The 19383-nt window shown below is 40.2% G+C and overlaps 2 protein-coding genes and 1 long non-coding RNA gene across 12 annotated transcripts in view; 2 read left to right on the plus strand and 1 right to left on the minus strand.

The window, feature by feature from the left end:
* LOC128605100 (uncharacterized) overlaps positions 1 to 15246 on the minus strand; it is a 22176-nt gene extending 6930 nt beyond the window's left edge. For 5 of the 10 annotated variants that reach the window (XR_008385464.1, XR_008385461.1, XR_008385456.1 and 2 more), the window contains exons 1-3: positions 13472 to 14070; positions 11935 to 12803; positions 6663 to 6747 (exon numbers count right to left, since the gene is read on the minus strand). This is a non-coding gene — a long non-coding RNA (uncharacterized LOC128605100). Of the gene's footprint in view, positions 186 to 605; positions 1275 to 6662; positions 6748 to 11934; positions 12804 to 13471; positions 14077 to 14193; positions 14232 to 14931 lie in introns of those variants that run through there. The other 5 variants (XR_008385454.1, XR_008385460.1, XR_008385458.1 and 2 more) reach the window with 5 other exon arrangements.
* kctd5b (potassium channel tetramerization domain containing 5b) lies at positions 1265 to 11192 on the plus strand. Its single transcript, XM_053620195.1, has 6 exons — positions 1265 to 1557; positions 7617 to 7725; positions 8461 to 8552; positions 9099 to 9194; positions 10708 to 10833; positions 10918 to 11192. Exons 1-6 carry the CDS (start codon positions 1363 to 1365, stop codon positions 10945 to 10947), a joined length of 648 nt encoding a protein of 215 aa, XP_053476170.1. The 5' UTR covers positions 1265 to 1362; the 3' UTR covers positions 10948 to 11192.
* On the plus strand, positions 14486 to 19309 carry ube2ib (ubiquitin-conjugating enzyme E2Ib). Its single transcript, XM_053620224.1, has 7 exons — positions 14486 to 14602; positions 15607 to 15683; positions 15794 to 15877; positions 15997 to 16069; positions 16361 to 16470; positions 16835 to 16914; positions 17068 to 19309. The coding sequence occupies exons 2-7, from the start codon at positions 15618 to 15620 to the stop codon at positions 17129 to 17131; spliced, it is 477 nt and encodes a 158-aa protein (XP_053476199.1). The 5' UTR covers positions 14486 to 14602; positions 15607 to 15617; the 3' UTR covers positions 17132 to 19309.
* The last annotated feature ends 74 nt before the right edge of the window (positions 19310 to 19383 follow it).

Here is a 19383-nt window from a genome sequence, read left to right on the forward strand (position 1 = left end):
CACTCAAAATATACCAAAATACGTGTGAATCTGAAATGATCGACAGCTGTGCAGGTGTTCCGTTTTCTCTGATATTAACTGGAAGCCCTGCCCGCTTCCACAATCTCACATCAGTCATGTTTTGGCTGGTTTCTCATCTGGACTCCATTTTCTTGCTTGAAAGGTCCTCTGACGCATCGCCCTTGCTTTCAGTCAAGGTAAATGAGAATGAGTTGAGTTGATTAGACATCAGTTTACTATAATTTATCACAGACATTTCAGCCAATGAAAAAAAAAAAAAAAAAGTCAACATTCTCACCAAACAATATTACGCAAGCGTCGACTCTAACAATTTACATTATTGATTTATTTAGAATCTAGTGCTGTTATATTATTAGGCTGGTATTATTTTGTTAAATGTGATTGTTAACGACGCAAGTCATTGTTATACACATTTGAGAAAACTAATAAATGGGGGGGAATCTAATTGAATTGAATTTGATATTTTGAATATAAAAGATGTTTTCTAATATAGTTTTGAGTTGGTGTATATATCTTTATATCTTGGATTTTAAACGATGATGGGACAAAGAAAAAAAAAAAGCACAGCTCAATCACCCTCTTACCTTTCCAACAGTAACTCTGGAGTGCTAAATAATAGAACTGCAGCGCCACTTCAGTCTTTTAGTCTGTCCAGCTCTGTCACGTCCTCACCCACAGACCCTCCAGGATTTTGCGATCACAGAAATGATTACAAAAACAAGCAAACTCCAAGGCGCCAAGACGCATCATGTGACGTCATCACGACGCGCACTTAGCCAAAGTCCTCTTCGATTCACGTGCGTCCAACACTAGCAAAGTTAAAAGGTCATTTTCGTTGCTCGAAAATGGTGATTGGAATTTTTTTCTTTTTTAAACAGAGAAACCTGACAGATATCACTTATGGATGATTCCCTCTGTGATATCAGCATGAGACACAACTTCTATCTTCTCACATCAATAACACCAGCAACCCACATTTCAGCGCCAGAACATCACCAATACATCAGCATGTTTCAGAGAGGACTTCTCCTTTAACACTGCGCTCTCTAGTGAGGGATTCTGCCCGATCTGGCAACATCTCACTTCCAGACGATAAACTGTGCGCGTTTGTGATTTCACTCGCTATAGTGTGGAGATCCGCGCGCGAGCCGCAGCACACACGCGATCATCTTAAACACTATATATAACTTGCACTTTTACGAGGTTTTAGTGCAACCGGAAACAGCTGCTGAGCACTGCCAGGAGAGCTCTTCCTAAACTCCTACATGTAATATAGATCGGATTAGATCGGACGGTCCGGTTTGCGCGCTCTGGGAGACACTGAGAGAGAGAGAGAGAGAGATGGACGCGCACGAGCGCGACACGGCTGCGGTTCCGGGTCCGTCCGCGTGCAAGTTCACCACCGGCTCGTCTCGGTGGGTCCGGCTCAACGTGGGGGGCACTTACTTTCTCACAACCACGCAAACTCTGTGCCGGGAGCCCAAGTCTTTCCTGTCCCGGCTGTGCCAGGAGGATCCCGAGCTCCACTCTGACAAGGTACACTTTGAATTTCAGTTTTTGAAAGCTTTCTCGCTATTAATAAAACAAAATTCCCCAACACGTGACACGTGCAAAACACCTTAACAGACCTAAAACACAACAATACTAAAAATAACACATCAAAATCAAAAACACAGCAGCAAATTTAGAAACAAAACAACAAACAAACAAACAAAACAAAAAAACCCACGACAATAAAAATAAATAAAAAAACAATTGAAAAAAGACAACAATAACGCAACAAATTTCAGAAATATGACCACAGGTTCAGAAATACTGCATACACGTGACAATACGGAAACGTGACAAAATGGAAAATGTAACAGCGAAAAAAAAGTGAAAATACCGAAACCCAACAAGAAAATCGAGAACACAACAAATTCAGAAACATGACAACAAGTTCGGACAACGCAACCAAAAACACAACAACTTCAGAAATACAACACCGCAAACACAAACTCGGAAATGTGACGGATTCGAAAACGCAAACGGCGACTTCAGAAACGTGACGACTGAACCAAAGACATGGCAAACAAATTCAGAAACACGCAAGGAAACCAAAACAAAACAACAAATTCAGAAAAACAACAACCAAACCGAAAACACAACAGGAAAATTAAGGAACGTCAATTCAGAAAAACAAAAAAATAAACTAACAATAAAACAGCAAATTCAGGGGGAAAAAAACCCAGCATGAGATCAAATTGGGGCGGTCCTCGTTGAACGCCACATTTTAATGACGTTTGGTAAGTTGGGAGATATTTTCTCGCTGGTTTTGGCGTTTAGTTTTCATGGCATCAATAAATCAAACTTTAATAACAAGACTTGAAAAACAAAATGTCCAAATTCATCATCGACATTATATTTATATTTATATATATATATAATACATTTTTATATTTGATGTATTATCAGTGAGTAAAATTGACTACATATTAAGATGTTGGCCCTCAATAAAATTCTATAGTTCATCTCTTTGCACAATGACAACAATGACATGTTTGTTTAAAAAAAAAAAAAAAAAAAAAAACCTTCATAGTGAATCTTTTCTAAAACTCCATATGAACAGATGAAGTAATAAATCCCAGTAGAATATAAAGTAAATGATCATTAACATTTGGTCTTGAAGCTGCTAGTGAAGTGAACAGAATTAAACAGTCAAAAGTTAAAATCTCTGCATAATAAGTAGTAGACCGCAGTACTGTTCGATAATTCCCAGTCTACGTTATTCCCATGCTTCTTAAGATACTGTTTTCCTGTTTCCGTTTATTGTAGTTTACGATAAATGAATAAACCTATGTAGACGATTTGAGCTAACTTCATGTTTGTTACAGTGTTAGCATATCAAGTGTAATAAATACGTGTAACGTATTAGTCATGACAATTTTAGAACTCACTCACTCGTGTCGTTTTTCCTACCTCGGTATTTTTGATTTTGACCACACCCACTTGTATGATTTCACATGAAATAAGTCAAGTAACTATACTACTTTAAATCAACATACATAAATCAACGTACATAATTACTATACACGTTTCGATGCATGATATATATTATTTTTTCGCAAAGTCATCACCCCGGTCCGAACCTACATATTAAGTTACATAAACAGTGACATCATTCGCACCTGAAAGTCCTAAAGAACCCCCCATGAGAGCCTGGTATAAACACGACTAATAGGCCAGCTTTTATTTTCTGCATGATTAAAAATTATTCAGTCGGGCGTGAATAGAGAGAGAGAGAGAGAGAGAGAGAGAGAGAGAGAGAGAGAGAGAGAGAGGAAGATAGAGAGAAGGTAACATGCTGTAGAGATTAAAAACAAACTGATACAACAACAAAGTGTCGTGTTTTCGTCCGCATACTTTTATGCAAGAAAAAAAAAACTAGTGTAAAAGGAAGATCAGAAGGAAAAAATGAAAACAGAAAATTATTTGGGTAAATGAGGCACAATTTGGTTCGAGTATTTTAGAAACTGCTGATTTTCACACAAAACAGTCTCTACACAGAATGGTGTGGGGGGAAAAAAAAAAAAACGATGACGTGACGGGGCACTTTTCTGGGCGGAAACGTCTTGATGTGAGAGGTCAGAGGAGAACGGCCAGACTGCTTTGAGCTAACAAGGAGGATACAGTGAGTCAAATAACCACTTCTTACGATCGCGGTGAACAGAAAAGCATCTCAGACTGCAGAACACGTCGAACACGTTGAGGGCTACAATAGCAGAAGACCACATCGGGTTCCACGTCTGTCAGCCAAGAACAAGAATCGGAGGCTATAGTGGGCACGGACTCCCCGAAACTGGACAGCTGGAGTTTGGAGAAACATTTAGTGAAAACGTTTTATCTTCCATCCATCCATCCATCTTCTATACCGCTTTATCCTTTTCAGGGTCACGGGGAAACCTGGAGCCTATCCCAGGGAGGATGGGGCACCTGGACAGGGTGCCAATCCATCGCAGGGCACAATCACATACACACTCACACACCCATTCATACACTACGGACACATTGGACATGCCAATCAGACTACCATGCATGTCTTTGGACTGGGGGAGGAAACCGGAGTACCGGGAGGAAACCCCCGCAGCACGGGGAGAACATGCAAACTCCGCACACACGGGGCCACGGTGGGAATCCAACCCCCGACCCTGGAGGTGTGTCAAAATAACATCCGCTTCTGTCTTACTTTTACCTTCGTCGTACATTTTGCTTTCTGATCAACACGCACACGGCAGGTACTAAGAACAGCGGTGTTTCCGAAACGTTTGTAAATCCGGCGGAAATTTTAGGTTAGCTTTGGCGTATGCGAACGTTTACGCACATCTTTACTAAAGGATAGTGTAAAGGATAAAATGAACTCCGAGTGGTGTTAATGCGGTCACCCGTCTGCTTCTTCACTCTGAAAGCAGATTTTTGAAAGCGCTGGGACGTTTGACTGCCGTGAGCTTAACACACGGACACACAGTTCCTCTCTTTCACCTGAGAACAAGAGCCTCTCTGTCTCACACACCACACGCTCTCACCGAGCGGACATGATGGACTCCGGGGCTCTGAGGTAGCTGCAGTGATGATGATGATGATGATGATGATGACATCAATACACTTTAGTACTACTGGCTTGGGCTTTCACTTTATACACTAAAAGGGTATATTTTCACGTGATTTTTAGACATGACTCATTTATTTTTATGTGATTTCTTACATATCACAGTTTTTTTTTGTTACATACATTTTCATGAACATTTTCCCCATGTAGAACATGTGCTAATATTGATCACATTAATGTAATGTCACGTTTATTTGAGTTCGCAATTTCAGGGTGATCAGTTGACTTCTACAGTCACACGTTTTTCCACACGAACTTCTCATGCATCATCTACATTTTTAACCAACGAAGCTGAATGGACGAATCTGTCAGTATGTGTTAAACGCAACAGATACAGATTTCCATCTCCCTCACATAAATGTTTCAAGCCGCTAAAGCATTTATTTATTTTTTTTTGCATTAAATCCCTGGGAAGCTTTATCCAAAGTGATGTAAAGTGAGGCGGTCCTGGGGTTTAAACTCACAGCAGTATAACTCATATATTTTTTAAAGGCTTTATGAGCTACAGTGGTTTTTAGTGCCCATGGATTTAATTTTTAAGGCTTTGACTGTCCACCTGTCCCTGTCTCCAGCTGCCTCTCCTCTTCTCATGGCCTAATAGCAAACGGTAATCTCAAACGGACCCAAATCCTCACCGATCCCACATAATCCGACTTTCTACGGCCATTAACTCTAGAAAGAAATCCGTGCCCAGATTAACACTGATCCACCTTTTTAAAAAATGGGGTTATTAATTTCATCTCGAATAATGGCACATCTTGTGTGCATCTACTACTAATACTAGTACTGTTCAATCCTTGAAAATGGAAACTGAAGCCAAGCTGGACACCAAGTTTTGGCCGAAGCCAATTCGCAAACAGCTCATGAGACTGAAGCCAGATAAAGGCAACTGGACCCGAAAATAATCCCTGCCAAAGTCGTGAAAGGGTACGCTGCAGAGCACCATTCTCTCACCTGTTCAACCTTTGCCTCAGGTGTGGCAATTTTCCAACTCGGTGGAAAGTAGCACAAGTGACTCTAGTCCACAAAAGGGATTCTAAATCGGACCCAACAAATTACCGCCCAATTACCTCCCAATTTCACTGATTAGTATCATTAGTACCCACAGTACGGCTGACCTCCTAAATATCCTCTCCCAGAAGTAGAATCAACACCTTGACAGTGGTGAAGAGGTGGTTGTAATCGTGCTTGACATCAAAGGAGCCTTTGACAAAGTGTGGCATAATGGCTTGCTGTCCAGCCTCAAGGCAAAGGGAATCCAAAAAAAGTTCCTCACCTGGATCAACAGCTACCTCTCTGGAAAATCCATTTGTGTACTACTTTCAGGGCAGAGCTCTAACACTACACCAATTAATGCTTCTGTCCCCCAAGGCTCTATCCTAGGCCCTCTGTTATTCTCAGTTTTTATCAGTGACTTGGTAAAGGTTTGCGAAAACCAGCTATTCCTATATGCTGACGATTCTACCTGGTTTGCGCCAATCACATCTGCTAAAGACCTACAGCAGGTACACATTGCTACTTGGTTAATAAGCATGTTTGACTGAGCTGCCGTGAACTGTTTGATTTCCCTCCCATGGCTCCTATTCGTGAGTCTGTTGGCCTACAACCCAACTATATGACTCGTTGTTCACCCATGCATCTATATATAAAATAAACCAACCAAACAAACTACTACTACTGTATTGGGGGTAAATTGCTTTAACTACATAAATATTAGGTATTTAAAAAAAAAAATTCCTGTAATTGACCACAAAGTTAGCTACGAAATGTAGGTAGCACGATAAGTATAAGAACGCAAATGATCATTTGTAACCACAACATGAATGTTATTAGGATTGGTAATTCTAAATAAAATTGAAATCGTTGTTGCGTTTGCGAACGATTATTTATGAGTCCATATTGTTTGTTTTTATCCTTAAAGCTGTTGTGCGGTTAAGAGTGATGACATATGACAATATGACGTGGTGTGGTATATCATGACAATATGATGACATACCACAGCGTTGTTGAATTCTTGATTTCTGATTGGACAGAAGGAGTTGATGAATTTTCTATAACAGCAGCTGTGACAGCGGTTCCAGCTGCAAGGCAAATCACAGGTTTATATTAATATGGTTTATTATGTTAACCGATAACATATTATCAATACAACTGATAGTGCTTATGATAGCATTTTACAGACGTTCAACAACATTAAACGTAACTATAAATGGATAAATAAAATACCACAAGTTGTTCAAAAGTTGTTTTGATTAGTTTCCTATAATAGCACAACGTGGGCTGTTTAATTCCTTACACAGTAACAAGTAGTTGATTAAAACAGTGGACGTGAATTGTACAGTATAAATCCGTAACATTGATTTATTCAATAACTTGCAGTGTTTTACTTATTTATTTTAAACATATTGTTTGATTTACTTCTCCTCATGTTTTATTTGAGATGCATTCTTGAGTATATAATAAAAATGATTATCATTACTGCATATATATTGTATATAATCATGTACACGTGACATAATAAAAATAGCAGTAATATACTAACTGTTGAATATTAAAGCATGTTTTATAATGAAAGATTTTCAGCATGTCGCTAAATAGTCTCTAAAGGAAGATAGAAGATCTTAGAGGACTGCTCTTTTCATGAGCTAACACACACACACACACACACACACACACACACACACACACACAGAAAGAGCGAGAGAGAGAGAGTGTGTGTTTTATTCATGAACCTCCTGCTATTAAGGAGCGAGCTGCTGGTCTGAAGTGAGCACACACTCCTCTACACATTAATATTTAACCCTGCATTTCTTCACCAGAGCTCTCCTCTCACAGGGACAAACATGTTAGATATCAGATATTAAAACTGTGTATTTTACAGTGGAATTGTAGTGTAAAAGGGAAAATTTGTTAAACTTTAACATATATGTGTGCATGTGTGTGTGTGCAGGATGAGTTGGGTGCATATTTGATCGACAGAGATCCGGTGTACTTCGGGCCCGTGCTGAACTACCTGAGACACGGCAAACTGGTCCTCAACAAAAATCTGACAGAGGAAGGTAACAAACACACACGTGTTCACCGTACAGGTGGTGCTATGGTGTTCCAGGTGGTTGCTAGAGTGTTGCTAGGTGGTTGCTATGTGGCTACAGTGTGCACAGATTAACCGAAACCGGACTGGACTGTTTTCCTATCTGTATGATGAACCCTAACTCTGATATCCCAGATATGCAATCTGCTTGTTATTATATTTGTGTGCTTTGAGTTTCTTCTATCTTGGATCTGTTATCTGCTTGATCTGTTGGTGTAAGTACAGCTTTAGCATGTCTGTTGGTAAATTAATAATTAGTTTGTCTCAGGTACACAAGCCTAGAGGGTCCCCTCCCCCCTAAGGTGAGAGTTGTTGGCGGGGATTAGTGTAAAAGGGCAAATTTATTATATATATATATATATATATATAATATTTTGTTAGAGGTGCACCTGTTAGTTAGTGTATCCCAAGTTTCCACTTTCTATCCTGGAAGACCTGCATCAAGGCCTACAGGTGTTCTCTGTGCCAGCACCCAGGGGGTGGAATGAACTTCCTCTGGGAGACTGAAGACCTACCTCTTCATTAAATATTTTTTTTCGCTTGAACTATTATTGTTACTGTACTATCTGATCTTTAAGAGGGTTTTGATAGTATTCTTAGACCCTGACCCTGTCTCTCTCTCTCTCTCTCTCTCTCTCTCTCTCTCTGTCTATCTCTATCTAAAATCAGTTTATGATGTATGAAGCAAAGATTTGTGTCTTAGGAGCTCTTGAGGAGGCCGAGTTCTACAACATCACATCATTAATTAAAGTTGTCAAGGACAGGATCAGAGAGCGAGATGCCAAAACCCTGCACGTGAGTACGGACTCTAACCCAATATTACAGCTTTCTGTAGTTTCACTATAGAAGGCAAGTAACAGAAAAGCGTACGCCCTATCAGCCGAGGTCGAATCCCGATGATCGAATCCCGATGATGCCACGGTCACGTGTCTCGGTTAGCCAAGGGAGCAAAATTGGCCGTGCTCTCTGAGTGAGAGGGACGGCGTACTCTGCTTTCTCTTGTCAATCACAGTAAAAGATGCAGAGGAAGTACACGTTAGCCTTCACTCTTCAAACAACAGTTGGTAGATGGTGTCTGATAGAGGAGAGCTGGCAGGTGGTTGGGAATCAGTGACCAAAAAAATTGTGAGAAAAGGAGGGGGGTGTGAAGTAAAGTAATACATTATTTGCTGTTTAAAACTGTTTTCACACACACACACACACACTCTCTCTCCCTCTTTCTCTTATTCTGTCTGTTTGTCTCTCTCTCCCTCTCACACAATCTCCTCTAACACTCTCCCCATCTTTCTCTTTGCTCCGCTCTTCCTCTTTCACTTTCTCTCTCTCTCTCTCTTCATCCAGACTCCAATGAAGCATGTGTACAGGGTGTTGCAGTGTCAGGAAGAGGAACTCACTCAGATGGTCTCCACCATGTCAGATGGATGGAAGTTTGAGCAGGTGAGAGAGAGAGAGAGAGAGAGAGAGAGAGACAGAGAAACCCCCATGCTCATGCGCTCATCCCTCTATCCCTCTCGGCTGAACAGCGTTGTGTGATTACGGGCTCTCTGATTGGTCGTTACAGCTTGTCAGTGTAGACTATGGGCGGACACAGAAGTCTGAGTTTCTCCTGATTGTGTCTCGCGAGGTGAAGGGGGAGGAGTCGTGTCAAACTCACCCTGCGCACTGCGGAGAGGTGTGTCCCTCAATCCCCTGTTACCTACTGTCGTCACGTGGCTGCACGACTCGTCCTGCTCACCAACCGCATTTAATCATTTTATTTTTCCATCCTCGTCTTGTTATTACTGTCTACATCTCTGTGTCCGTGTAAATGTTAGCGATGGGAATTATGACTCATTTTAGTGATTCTTTTAAACTACATGTGTAGTTTACATGAAGTTCAATTAAATTTACAAATGCAAATTAAAAACTTAACAAAAAAAAAAAAAAAAGATAAACATGCAGAATAGTAATTTGAGTTTTGATTTTAACTACCCGTTCAAGAACTTCATTCCGACCTTTTAAACAGTGAATCAAATGAATCACGAATCAGGTTTTAAAGCTCACAAAAACATTTCGGTGCTTGCCGTCTTCTCATTCATATGCCATCGTATTAGTCTTTCTGCTTCTCATTTTTAAATTGTCTCTTGCATTTGATGCATCGTATGACATTTGATGACCTCAGCAAATTTTTAAAAAAAAAGAAAAAAGAAAATGAAAAACACTAGTAAATAGTCCGCACAGTCTTTAGTCCGCATTTTCTATGCCTAATTTTTTTCATGCTTAATGGCATGTGATTGTGTTTAAAGGTGGCGGTTTGGAAAATACGTGCAGGTGTTTTGCATTATCTGGATGAGGAACTCCACTCTGAACATGTGTAACTTTCCCTGTGTAAATATTGGTATAACTGCTGGACTTGAGTCACCGACCCTGAATACGGCCCCTGGTGTGCATCAGATGCGTCGAAAAATCCTTACGTACTTACAAATCACTAAACAGGTATAGTAGTTTAATGTCTAGACCTGTAACATCTGCAGTATCTGGGAATAAATTTTACCCAGTCATTTACCCAAATCATCAATTTCAAATCATTAAATTTTACCCAAGTCATTTCAGCCAAAGTAAATCTTGCCTTCTTGTGCTTGTGAAAGGATTCACTTAAAAGAGTCATTTATGATAAGCGAATCGTCTAGTAAGTGTATGAGCATGTTTGTGCGTGTGTGTGTTTCTGTTTTTGTGAGTTCGTAACAACGGGGCCTTAGTCAGGTGCGCTGGGCATGTCCAAGCATGTTGCCACTGTCACACAGCTGTGTGTGTGTGTGTGTGTGTGTGTGTGTGTGTGTGTGTGTGCTCATGTGACTTTCACTGTGTTATTTTACACTGAATGTTTTTCCCTACAGCAGTATTTTCTAACTTAGTCAATGAGAGAAAATGCCACATATATGTCCTTCTGTCTTTATGTGTGTGTGCGCAGCTGGTAAGCATAGGCTCCTCCTATAACTACGGCAGCGAAGACCAAGCCGAGTTCCTATGCGTTGTTTCCAAGGAGCTTCAGAACCAGTCATCCGGTAACAACAGCCAGCCGAGTGAGAAAGCCAAGGTAAAGAGTGTGTGTCGGGTGTTTCTTGTTCTTATAAATAATGACGCTATCTGATTTAACTAATATATCCGCCCCCCCCTTTAGATACTCCAGGAGCGAGGCTCTCGGATATGAGGCTCTCGGACAAAACACCTACGTCTAGAAGCATATACGAGTTTTAGTTACTGAAATGTTTTCTTGGAGGAGAAATGATCATGACTGGTTCGACCAGGCGACCAATCAAAAGAAAGAGGAAGTGGGCGATGATGCAGATACGACGGTTATTGTTACTAATTGCATTATTTATGTAAGAAATATATGTTGTATTTCTTGGGGACGTGCTGTGATGGGAAAATAATCAATGACATTAAGTGGAAGTCGATTATTTTTCCTAACTAAGTGTATTCCTTTTGCACCGATGCAGTTTGTCATTTATCAGAGATCAACACGTCATGATCGTTTCCGCTCGGAGAAGAAATTTCGGTGCATGAAACACCGTTTCATTTAGCATGACCACAAATACTCACGTCAAACACGTAGACTACGCATGAAGACACGCCCCCTGATCACACGAGCCCTGTACACGCCTCATATGTATACAACATTCAAGGTCTTCCGCTGTGATTGTGACTGTAACATGTTTGTTTTAGAATCATTTTGTCATTCAGTATTAGTTTTATTAGAGCCATAGAACTTACGGTTCCTGAACTTTCCATCGATAGAATACATCAGGTCTGAGTTTACTTTGGTGCTTGGACCCCTGAATATAATAACGAGGGATGTGATTTCAACCATTGTAACTAAACAAAACCAAACCAAACCGCAAAGACCCCTTAGCTGTACTTCACGGACCCCACTTTGAGAACAACACGTGATACATCTTATCCATTTATAGTTACGTTTAATGTTGAAGTGTAAACGTCTCCATTACAGCGTAGACTTACAGCTTTACTTCTGACATGTTACAATGACATGCTCGATAAATTAGGAAGCTCTTCTGCATTGACACTAAGGATGCAGATGCACTGTGCAAGACCTTTAAAGCACAATATTCAGTTTTAATTTTAATAAAATGTTAAGAAAAGTTTTGGTGAAAACCCCCATTGACCGTTTTCCACTTACCTTGATTAGCCGAGGCACGTTAGGCGTCCGATGTCTGTCTCGCTCAAAACCTTCTCCATGAAAATACACCTACACTTAAAAATAATATAAAAATAGTGTGACAAAGTTGGTTATCTGTAAAAAAAAACGAACAAAAATGGACTATGTGGATAAACATTGTGACTATACAGTGTTCTTTAGGAGAATGTGGGTGATTTAAATCTCAGGGAACGAGCAAACAATCATGTAGTCTAATTGATTATCATTTTGTAGTTACAAAATATTATTGTTATTATTATTATTATTAAATAATCATGCTACCAAGAAACCGCAAAGCTCTCTGTCCAGAAGATAGAAAACTAAAATGTACAGCTTTACCTCTGAGTGTTGTACATAGTACATTTTTATACAAGTCTCAGAGCAAGCGCATTAAAGTAAACCTGTGATTTGCCTTGCAGCTGGAACTACTTTCAGGACATTAATCAACTCAACAGCGTCAGGGATATTAGTCAACATTTAACACACCAATGTTTATCATGATGGAAAGAAATCCTCTGTAAATTTGCAACAAAACAAAGTGAGCACTTAGTGGTTAGCACGTTCGCCTCACACCTCCAGGGTCGGGGGTTCGATTCCCACCGTGGCCCCGTGTGCGGAGTTTGCATGTTCTCCCCCTGCTGCGGGGGTTTCCTCCGGGTACTCCGGTTTCCTCCCCCAGTCCAAAGACATGCATGGTAGGCTGATTGGCGTGTCCAAAGTGTCCGTAGTGTATGAATGGGTGTGTGAATGTGCATGTGATTGTGCCCTGCGATGGATTGGCACCCTGTCCAGGGTGTACCCCGCCTTGTGCCCCATGCTCCCTGGGATAGGCTCCAGGTTCCCCCCTGACCCTGAAAAGGATAAGCGGTATAGAAGATGGATGGATGGACAAAGTGAGCAAATTTGTGGATCTAGTTATTAAGCAAAATTTCTAAAAGCTCTGTGTTTTCGGGGATGTACATATTTGCGTCTGTTTTAGGATATCTGCTTATTACTATCTAGTACCATCGTATATACTTTATTTAATAAACATAATCTAATCCTGCATACATGGGTCTGATGGAGATTTATTTTACACGTGATAAATGACGCACTTCAGGTCTTCTGAGTCTCGTGTGTAAATCGGACGATACGCCACATTTATAGACTTATGCTGATTTATATATGAACTGTCGCTCCTTTACTCACTTTAGGCATACAGACTGTTATGCTAATAAATGCATTTTAACGAAACTACAACGCTGTCTGCTTCTTCTTTTCACACTACACCTACCGTGCTGTCCTTTACAACACTCACCTACGTTTATATCCCAATAAATGAAGACTACGGCTTGGGATAGGATGTAAATCAAATACCATCCGTGTTCCATTTACAAAAATATACGTAACGTAAACGTATAGACATTTTAGACTTGAATAACGTGTCCTTCGCTCCAACCTACAATCCATGTTTCGGATAAACAGCTTAAAACTTTCTGGACAAAATCTACCGCATGTTTTCCAGTCCCGGCTCACTTACCAATTATGATCATTAAAACACTTCGAATTGTACAATTTGTGCACTAACGTATGAGTCCTTTTAACATCTCACGTCCTTTTCCACAAGTCATCCCTTACAGGAAACATTTGAAATGTTGCACAAGTTGCATCATCTATATTTCCTAAAGATCAAGGGAAGAAGAAAAGTGCACTCTTTCATTCGGTTTATTTGCAGATGAAGGTCACTTTGAAAGTATAACCCTCTTACATTAAACCATAGACTGAAGGTAAATCTCTTAATTAAAATGCTGCACTACTAGGGAGTGAATTTTGAGGTATGCGATAAACAGTATGTCTATAAACGCTAAACACAACGCTGCCTGTTGGAATTCTGACAGAACTGGGTTTAGTGAATATATCTGGCGGGTCACGTGACTGTTATCAAATTTCACCCGAGATGCAGAGTGCACCCTAGGTGTGCTGTAAAAACCCTTTTTGACCTTGTGTGGTCTTACAGAAGTCATTTGGGATGCTGCCACGCGCCATCCTGCTCCTTTAGCGCCCTCGTGCGAACTTCTGGCTGATGCAACACCGACTGTTTGACTGTTGCCATAGAGATGTTCTGGTCTCCATAGACACCAAAGGCTGTAAAGTAGTCAAATCATGTTATTGTTATTATTATTATTATTATTATTATTTTAGCGTTAATTTTTAATTTCTTTATTTTTTATTTTTTTTAAAGCAATAAATTAAAAGCGCGACCTCTTGTTTGTATTCAATTAGTGCGTGTTTGTGTTTCTGTATGAGGGTATGCGGCCCCTTTAAATATTGGGGTGTCTAAAATAATGCCTGTGTTAAATTCGAGTATGGACGGAAAATCAGGCTTCGATAAAATCCTAAAACATAAATATGACTCATGTTTACAGCGTATTAATTTGGATATATTCATAATATACGCCCAGATGGTTATAATATCGAAATGTTTATTTTTTTAATATTATGATTACGTTCAGGCGTTTTAACTACCCTCTCAGAGGTCCTACTTAGTCCGGTTTAGAACGGATGTCTTTTCGGGAGGGAAACTTGGCTAGGTTTTTTTTTTTTGTCCCGGGTTTAGCACGGTTCTAATAGAAGTGTCTAGAAAGTCACGAAGCGGCCTGGCGTTCACGAGGTAAGGCGGCGATCACGCAAAAAAATAAAAGAAAGGGGGAAAAAAGCGCGTTTCTACGATTTGGCTAATGGAACGCGTAAAATGATTTTCCGACATTTTTTATTTCAGTTCTCGGTCGCTTGTCGGTGAGAATGCGCGTTCGCGTCAAAGGAAGTCCAGCTTTCTTTGTCCAATGCGCGGTCATGAATGGCGTCTCCGCCAGTGCGGGAGAGTTCTCATGTTAAAAAAAAAAAAAACTCAGCGGCTAAAACGGTTTCACGACCGGAAATCTGTTTATATTAATGACGAGCGTTTATATGTTCAACACCAAAACACTGCACTGTTCTCACCTGATAATAAACCTGTGCTGTACGGCTAAACGCTTATATGGTTCCCAGGAAGTAGCGCTAGTTAGCCTGTTAGCTTGTGGTCTTGTCACGAAGCTAGTTAAGCTAGATAGCTAGCTTAATCACTAGTTACCCGCTGTTGACAGTTTAAGCAGTCGAAGTTGTAGCTGAAACACGCGTTCTAACTAGAGCCGGTGTGTTTTTATTTATTTTTTATTAATCTCGCAAGAGACTTTTAGTTGATATTTATTTAGTTTTGTTTTGGCCACAGGTTTGTTGTTAGCTGTTTTGAGCTAGCTGAGTGAGGGAGTGCGCGCGCGCGTGTGAGCGAGTCCATAACAGGAGCTCTCGAGTCCTACAATTAATTTATTCAAATACATTCCAGAGTATATTTGCATATTCACGTTGTACAACAAGTTGAATAATGGAACAATGTAGAGTTTGTATATGCATATTTAATCATGGATTTAAAAAAAAGAAATGACTTAATTGGCGTTAATTAAGTAGCGTGAGAAAATATTGCCTTTTTCTTTTTTCTTTTAATGTATTCCAAAAATGATGCAAGTCATTCAAGATACACCATTTTATACGCAATAATGAAGTCCTGTTGTGTGTGTGTGTTGGGGGGGTTATTTTATTTTATTTATTTATTTTAAATTGATTCCTCCTTACCTTTAGGATCAGCGGTCATGTCTGGCATAGCTCTGAGTCGACTCGCACAAGAGCGGAAAGCATGGAGGAAAGATCACCCTTTTGTGAGTTTCTCTCCATCACACACAATGTAGTGCACATATACACCACGTTCCTTTATGTCAGGATTTCAGGACACTTTCATGTAAATTTAAGCTGTGACGGTCTTCTCTAGGGCTTCGTTGCCGTTCCAACTAAGAACCCCGATGGTACGATGAACCTGATGAATTGGGAATGCGCCATTCCAGGGAAGAAGGGGGTAAGACTTCATCATCGGCTTGTTTTAAAAAAAAAAAAAAAAAAAGTAGTACGCGTACATATTCTTTTGAAACGATGTAACCTGATTAACCTTACTACTTCTCTTCGGTTCATTTGTAGACTCCGTGGGAAGGAGGTCTGTTTAAGTTAAGGATGCTCTTCAAAGACGATTACCCGTCATCTCCTCCAAAATGTACGTTTCACGCAGGTCTTCACTTGTTTATCTGTAAAAGGACGTTTTAATGAACTGTGGCTTTCTTGTATGCCGAGATGTTTCGTATTGACAGATGTTCAGCTGTCTCGATCATAAGTCAGGAACAAGACGCAATTCTAGGAAAAATAATCCGTGACGCAGTGTCGTGACGCTGTGTCTTTAGGTCTTAAAAATCAATTTTGAGCTGTACGAAGATGCTGAAGAGCTTAAGCACCCCAAAAACCAATAAAGCACTTTTTTTTTTTTTTTTTTCTTTTTTCCGTCTGTCAGGTAAATTCGAACCGCCGCTGTTTCATCCGAACGTGTACCCATCGGGAACCGTGTGCCTCTCCATTTTAGAGGAGGACAAAGACTGGAGACCTGCTATCACGATCAAACAGGTAACGCGCATACTTAACGCTTATAAGTTAGACGTTTTCAGGAAATAACTTGGGGCATGTGATTCAGCAAACATTTCTCGTTGGACACATCGAGACTGATGCTGTTTTCACACTAGAAGGCGGCAAAGTCGCAGACATTTTCTGTGTAAGCGTGAGACACCGAGTCACAAGGGTTTCTGCATGATTATAGCCATTAGAGCAGTATACTGTTTCATTACGGCACTGTAACTACATTAGTGCAGCTCCGCAAATTCGGTTAAACTCGAGTGAGCTTTCCTCCGCAATTAAGCGTTATTTATTTCATCATTAGACAACTGTTAATCTGTGGATATTTTGGGTGAATTATGTTTTTGTTGTTCCACAGATTCTTTTGGGAATCCAGGAGCTTTTAAATGAGCCCAATATTCAGGACCCGGCCCAGGCAGAGGCTTATACCATATACTGGTGAGACACACACCCACACACACACACACATGCATGCCTGCACTACATAAATATTCCCTTGTGGTACCATTTTAACATCCATCCTTATAGGACTTGTCTGGTTTGTCAAACGAAGCAGGGGACGTTTCTTAACAATGCCGTTTTTGTTTCCAGCCAGAACAGAGTGGAGTACGAGAAGAGGGTCCGAGCACAAGCCAAAAAGTTCTCTCCCTCGTAGATGGACAGACGGACGGATGGATAATTCCGAGGGAAAGTGTCAGCACTCGTTTATTTTCCGTCTTCTTCCTCCTCCTTTCCTCTACTTGCTGGGACTGAAAGGACTTGGCGTGATGTCTGTGCCATCTGCCCCATCCCCACAGGCTCCACCCCCTTCTGATAGTGATGTCACAAACACAGCCCCTGCCCCCTGACAACCCCTCTGCAGGACAGCCCCTGCCTCGCTTTATCGTCGGCCAATCAGAAACGGACCTCATCTATTTCCCTATTTTTTTTTTTCCTCCTTCCCCCAAATCCCCCCCCTCCAGTCAATGCAAACGTGGAGTGACTGAATGAAAACTATTAACTTTCTGTGTACGTGTCGTGAGTGAGTGTGTGTGTGTGCGTGTGAGCGAGTGTGTGTGTGTGCGTGCATGTATGTTTCTTCTTATTTTAATGTCAGACTTCCCTTCTTTGATAATTTTCTCCTCCATGATGCAGAGTGCGTGAGAATGTTCAGTAGCTCGGCTAAGATCTCTACAGCCTAAAACTGGGTGGAATGATCTCGCTTTCTCGCACGTCTCTCCATCTTCCACACAGTAAGATTAGTTTGTAAAAAAAAATAATAAAAATAAAAAATTTTAAAAAACAGAAGGAAAAAAAAAAAAAGATTAGCTTAAGAGTTTAAATCAGTTGTGGTGATTCTCTGCTGTTCCGGTCTGTACTGAGTGGCTGCCACTCCAACGCACGCGAACGCTGGTTTAAGTTGACTAATTGTACATTTGGGGTCATCGTAGGGTCAGACTTACTCATACTCACCAGGATAGCTTTTTTTTTTTTTTTTTTTTTGTTCGTTTGTTAATGATGGGAACATGTGTCCTGCGTTCTTTGTTGGTTTAATAAAGATCTTTCTACAAAACGATTGTCTCAATCCACAATCAAACAAATCTCACTTATATTTAGGCTACAGATTTATTATTATTATTATTAGTAGTAGTAGTAGTAGTATATCATTATCAATTACTCTTTACTACATTGTTTCTTGTCAGAAATGGTATCAAAATTCTTAAAGCTTCATCTTACTCTGAGGTTTTTGTTCATTTTTGTAGAAACTTTTGCTCCCAGTTTTGGTGAGATCATAAGAACTTGTACTTACACCTTCATGCGGTACGTCAGTGCTTTTTCAGGGTATCGGTTTACATGAGGACTCGAGACGCATTTAAAAACGTTCGATTCCAGTCAGTCACTTACTTTGCCAGGTCTGAGAATTCAGCCAGATCTTATACGAGTTCTCGATTCTGGTTAGTCAGAAGCTCCTGATTTAAATGAACAAAATTATCGTTTCTATAGTAACGACATCCAACGCGACTCGTACACCAGACAGTCTGCAGACACAGATCAACATCGTTGAATTGTTTTCCTGTAAAGAGCTGTCCGTTTAAAATTTATGGAAGGAGTCTCCGTTGTCAGCTCATTCTTTAATCACAGGTAAAGTTAGTTTGCGTGATGGTGAGCCTTGCGGTTTGTTTGTTTTTTGTCTTATTAAATTGTCTGGCATGAAGATTTATTGCAGGAGCCAACGTATTTTGCAAGATGTTCCACAATGTTAAACTATAAACGGATAAAAAGTATGTCGCTCTTTAAAATGCTGTTAAAGGCAAATGATCAACTTCGTGTCAGTCTGCATCACACCGCCATTGATTATTTGCCTATAACGGCATGCCCCTGCAAGTGCTTTATTACTTATTTTAAAGTGTAGATATAGGAAAACACCCATATTTGGTATACACATGAAACTAATTGCTCCTTAGAAAGATAGTACTATCTTGAGTCATTTGAAAAGTCCTTATTGAAACCTCTGCCCTATGATCTCCAGACTGCCGTGGCGTTTGTTATGACTGCAGCCAGGGTTACGACAATCTAATCAGCCACTGTGTTTTTCTTACCTTATGCCTTTTGGGGTAAAATGTAAGAAATTTAAAACACAATGTAAAATGTAAATCGGATGTGTTTAAAAAATTTTGTCAGGACACGCCATAACATGCTTAGGTTTTAGTCTTGTTTTGTATCTATCCATGTTAAATGTGTTCAGGTAGTGTTGAGTGTTACATGCCGCTGCACATATGTGAGACATTTTACACCACGATTAAACTGAACGAGTTATACGAATAAAAAATAAATGATATCTGCTTAGACTTTATTAGTGGTTAAATCTATACGGCTCATGTTAGGATGTAGAATTGTCAGGGGGTGGGGGAAAGGGAAAAATGTTGT

This window comes from Ictalurus furcatus, chromosome 1, assembly GCF_023375685.1.
Source record: "Ictalurus furcatus strain D&B chromosome 1, Billie_1.0, whole genome shotgun sequence".
NCBI lineage: Eukaryota > Metazoa > Chordata > Actinopteri > Siluriformes > Ictaluridae > Ictalurus > Ictalurus furcatus.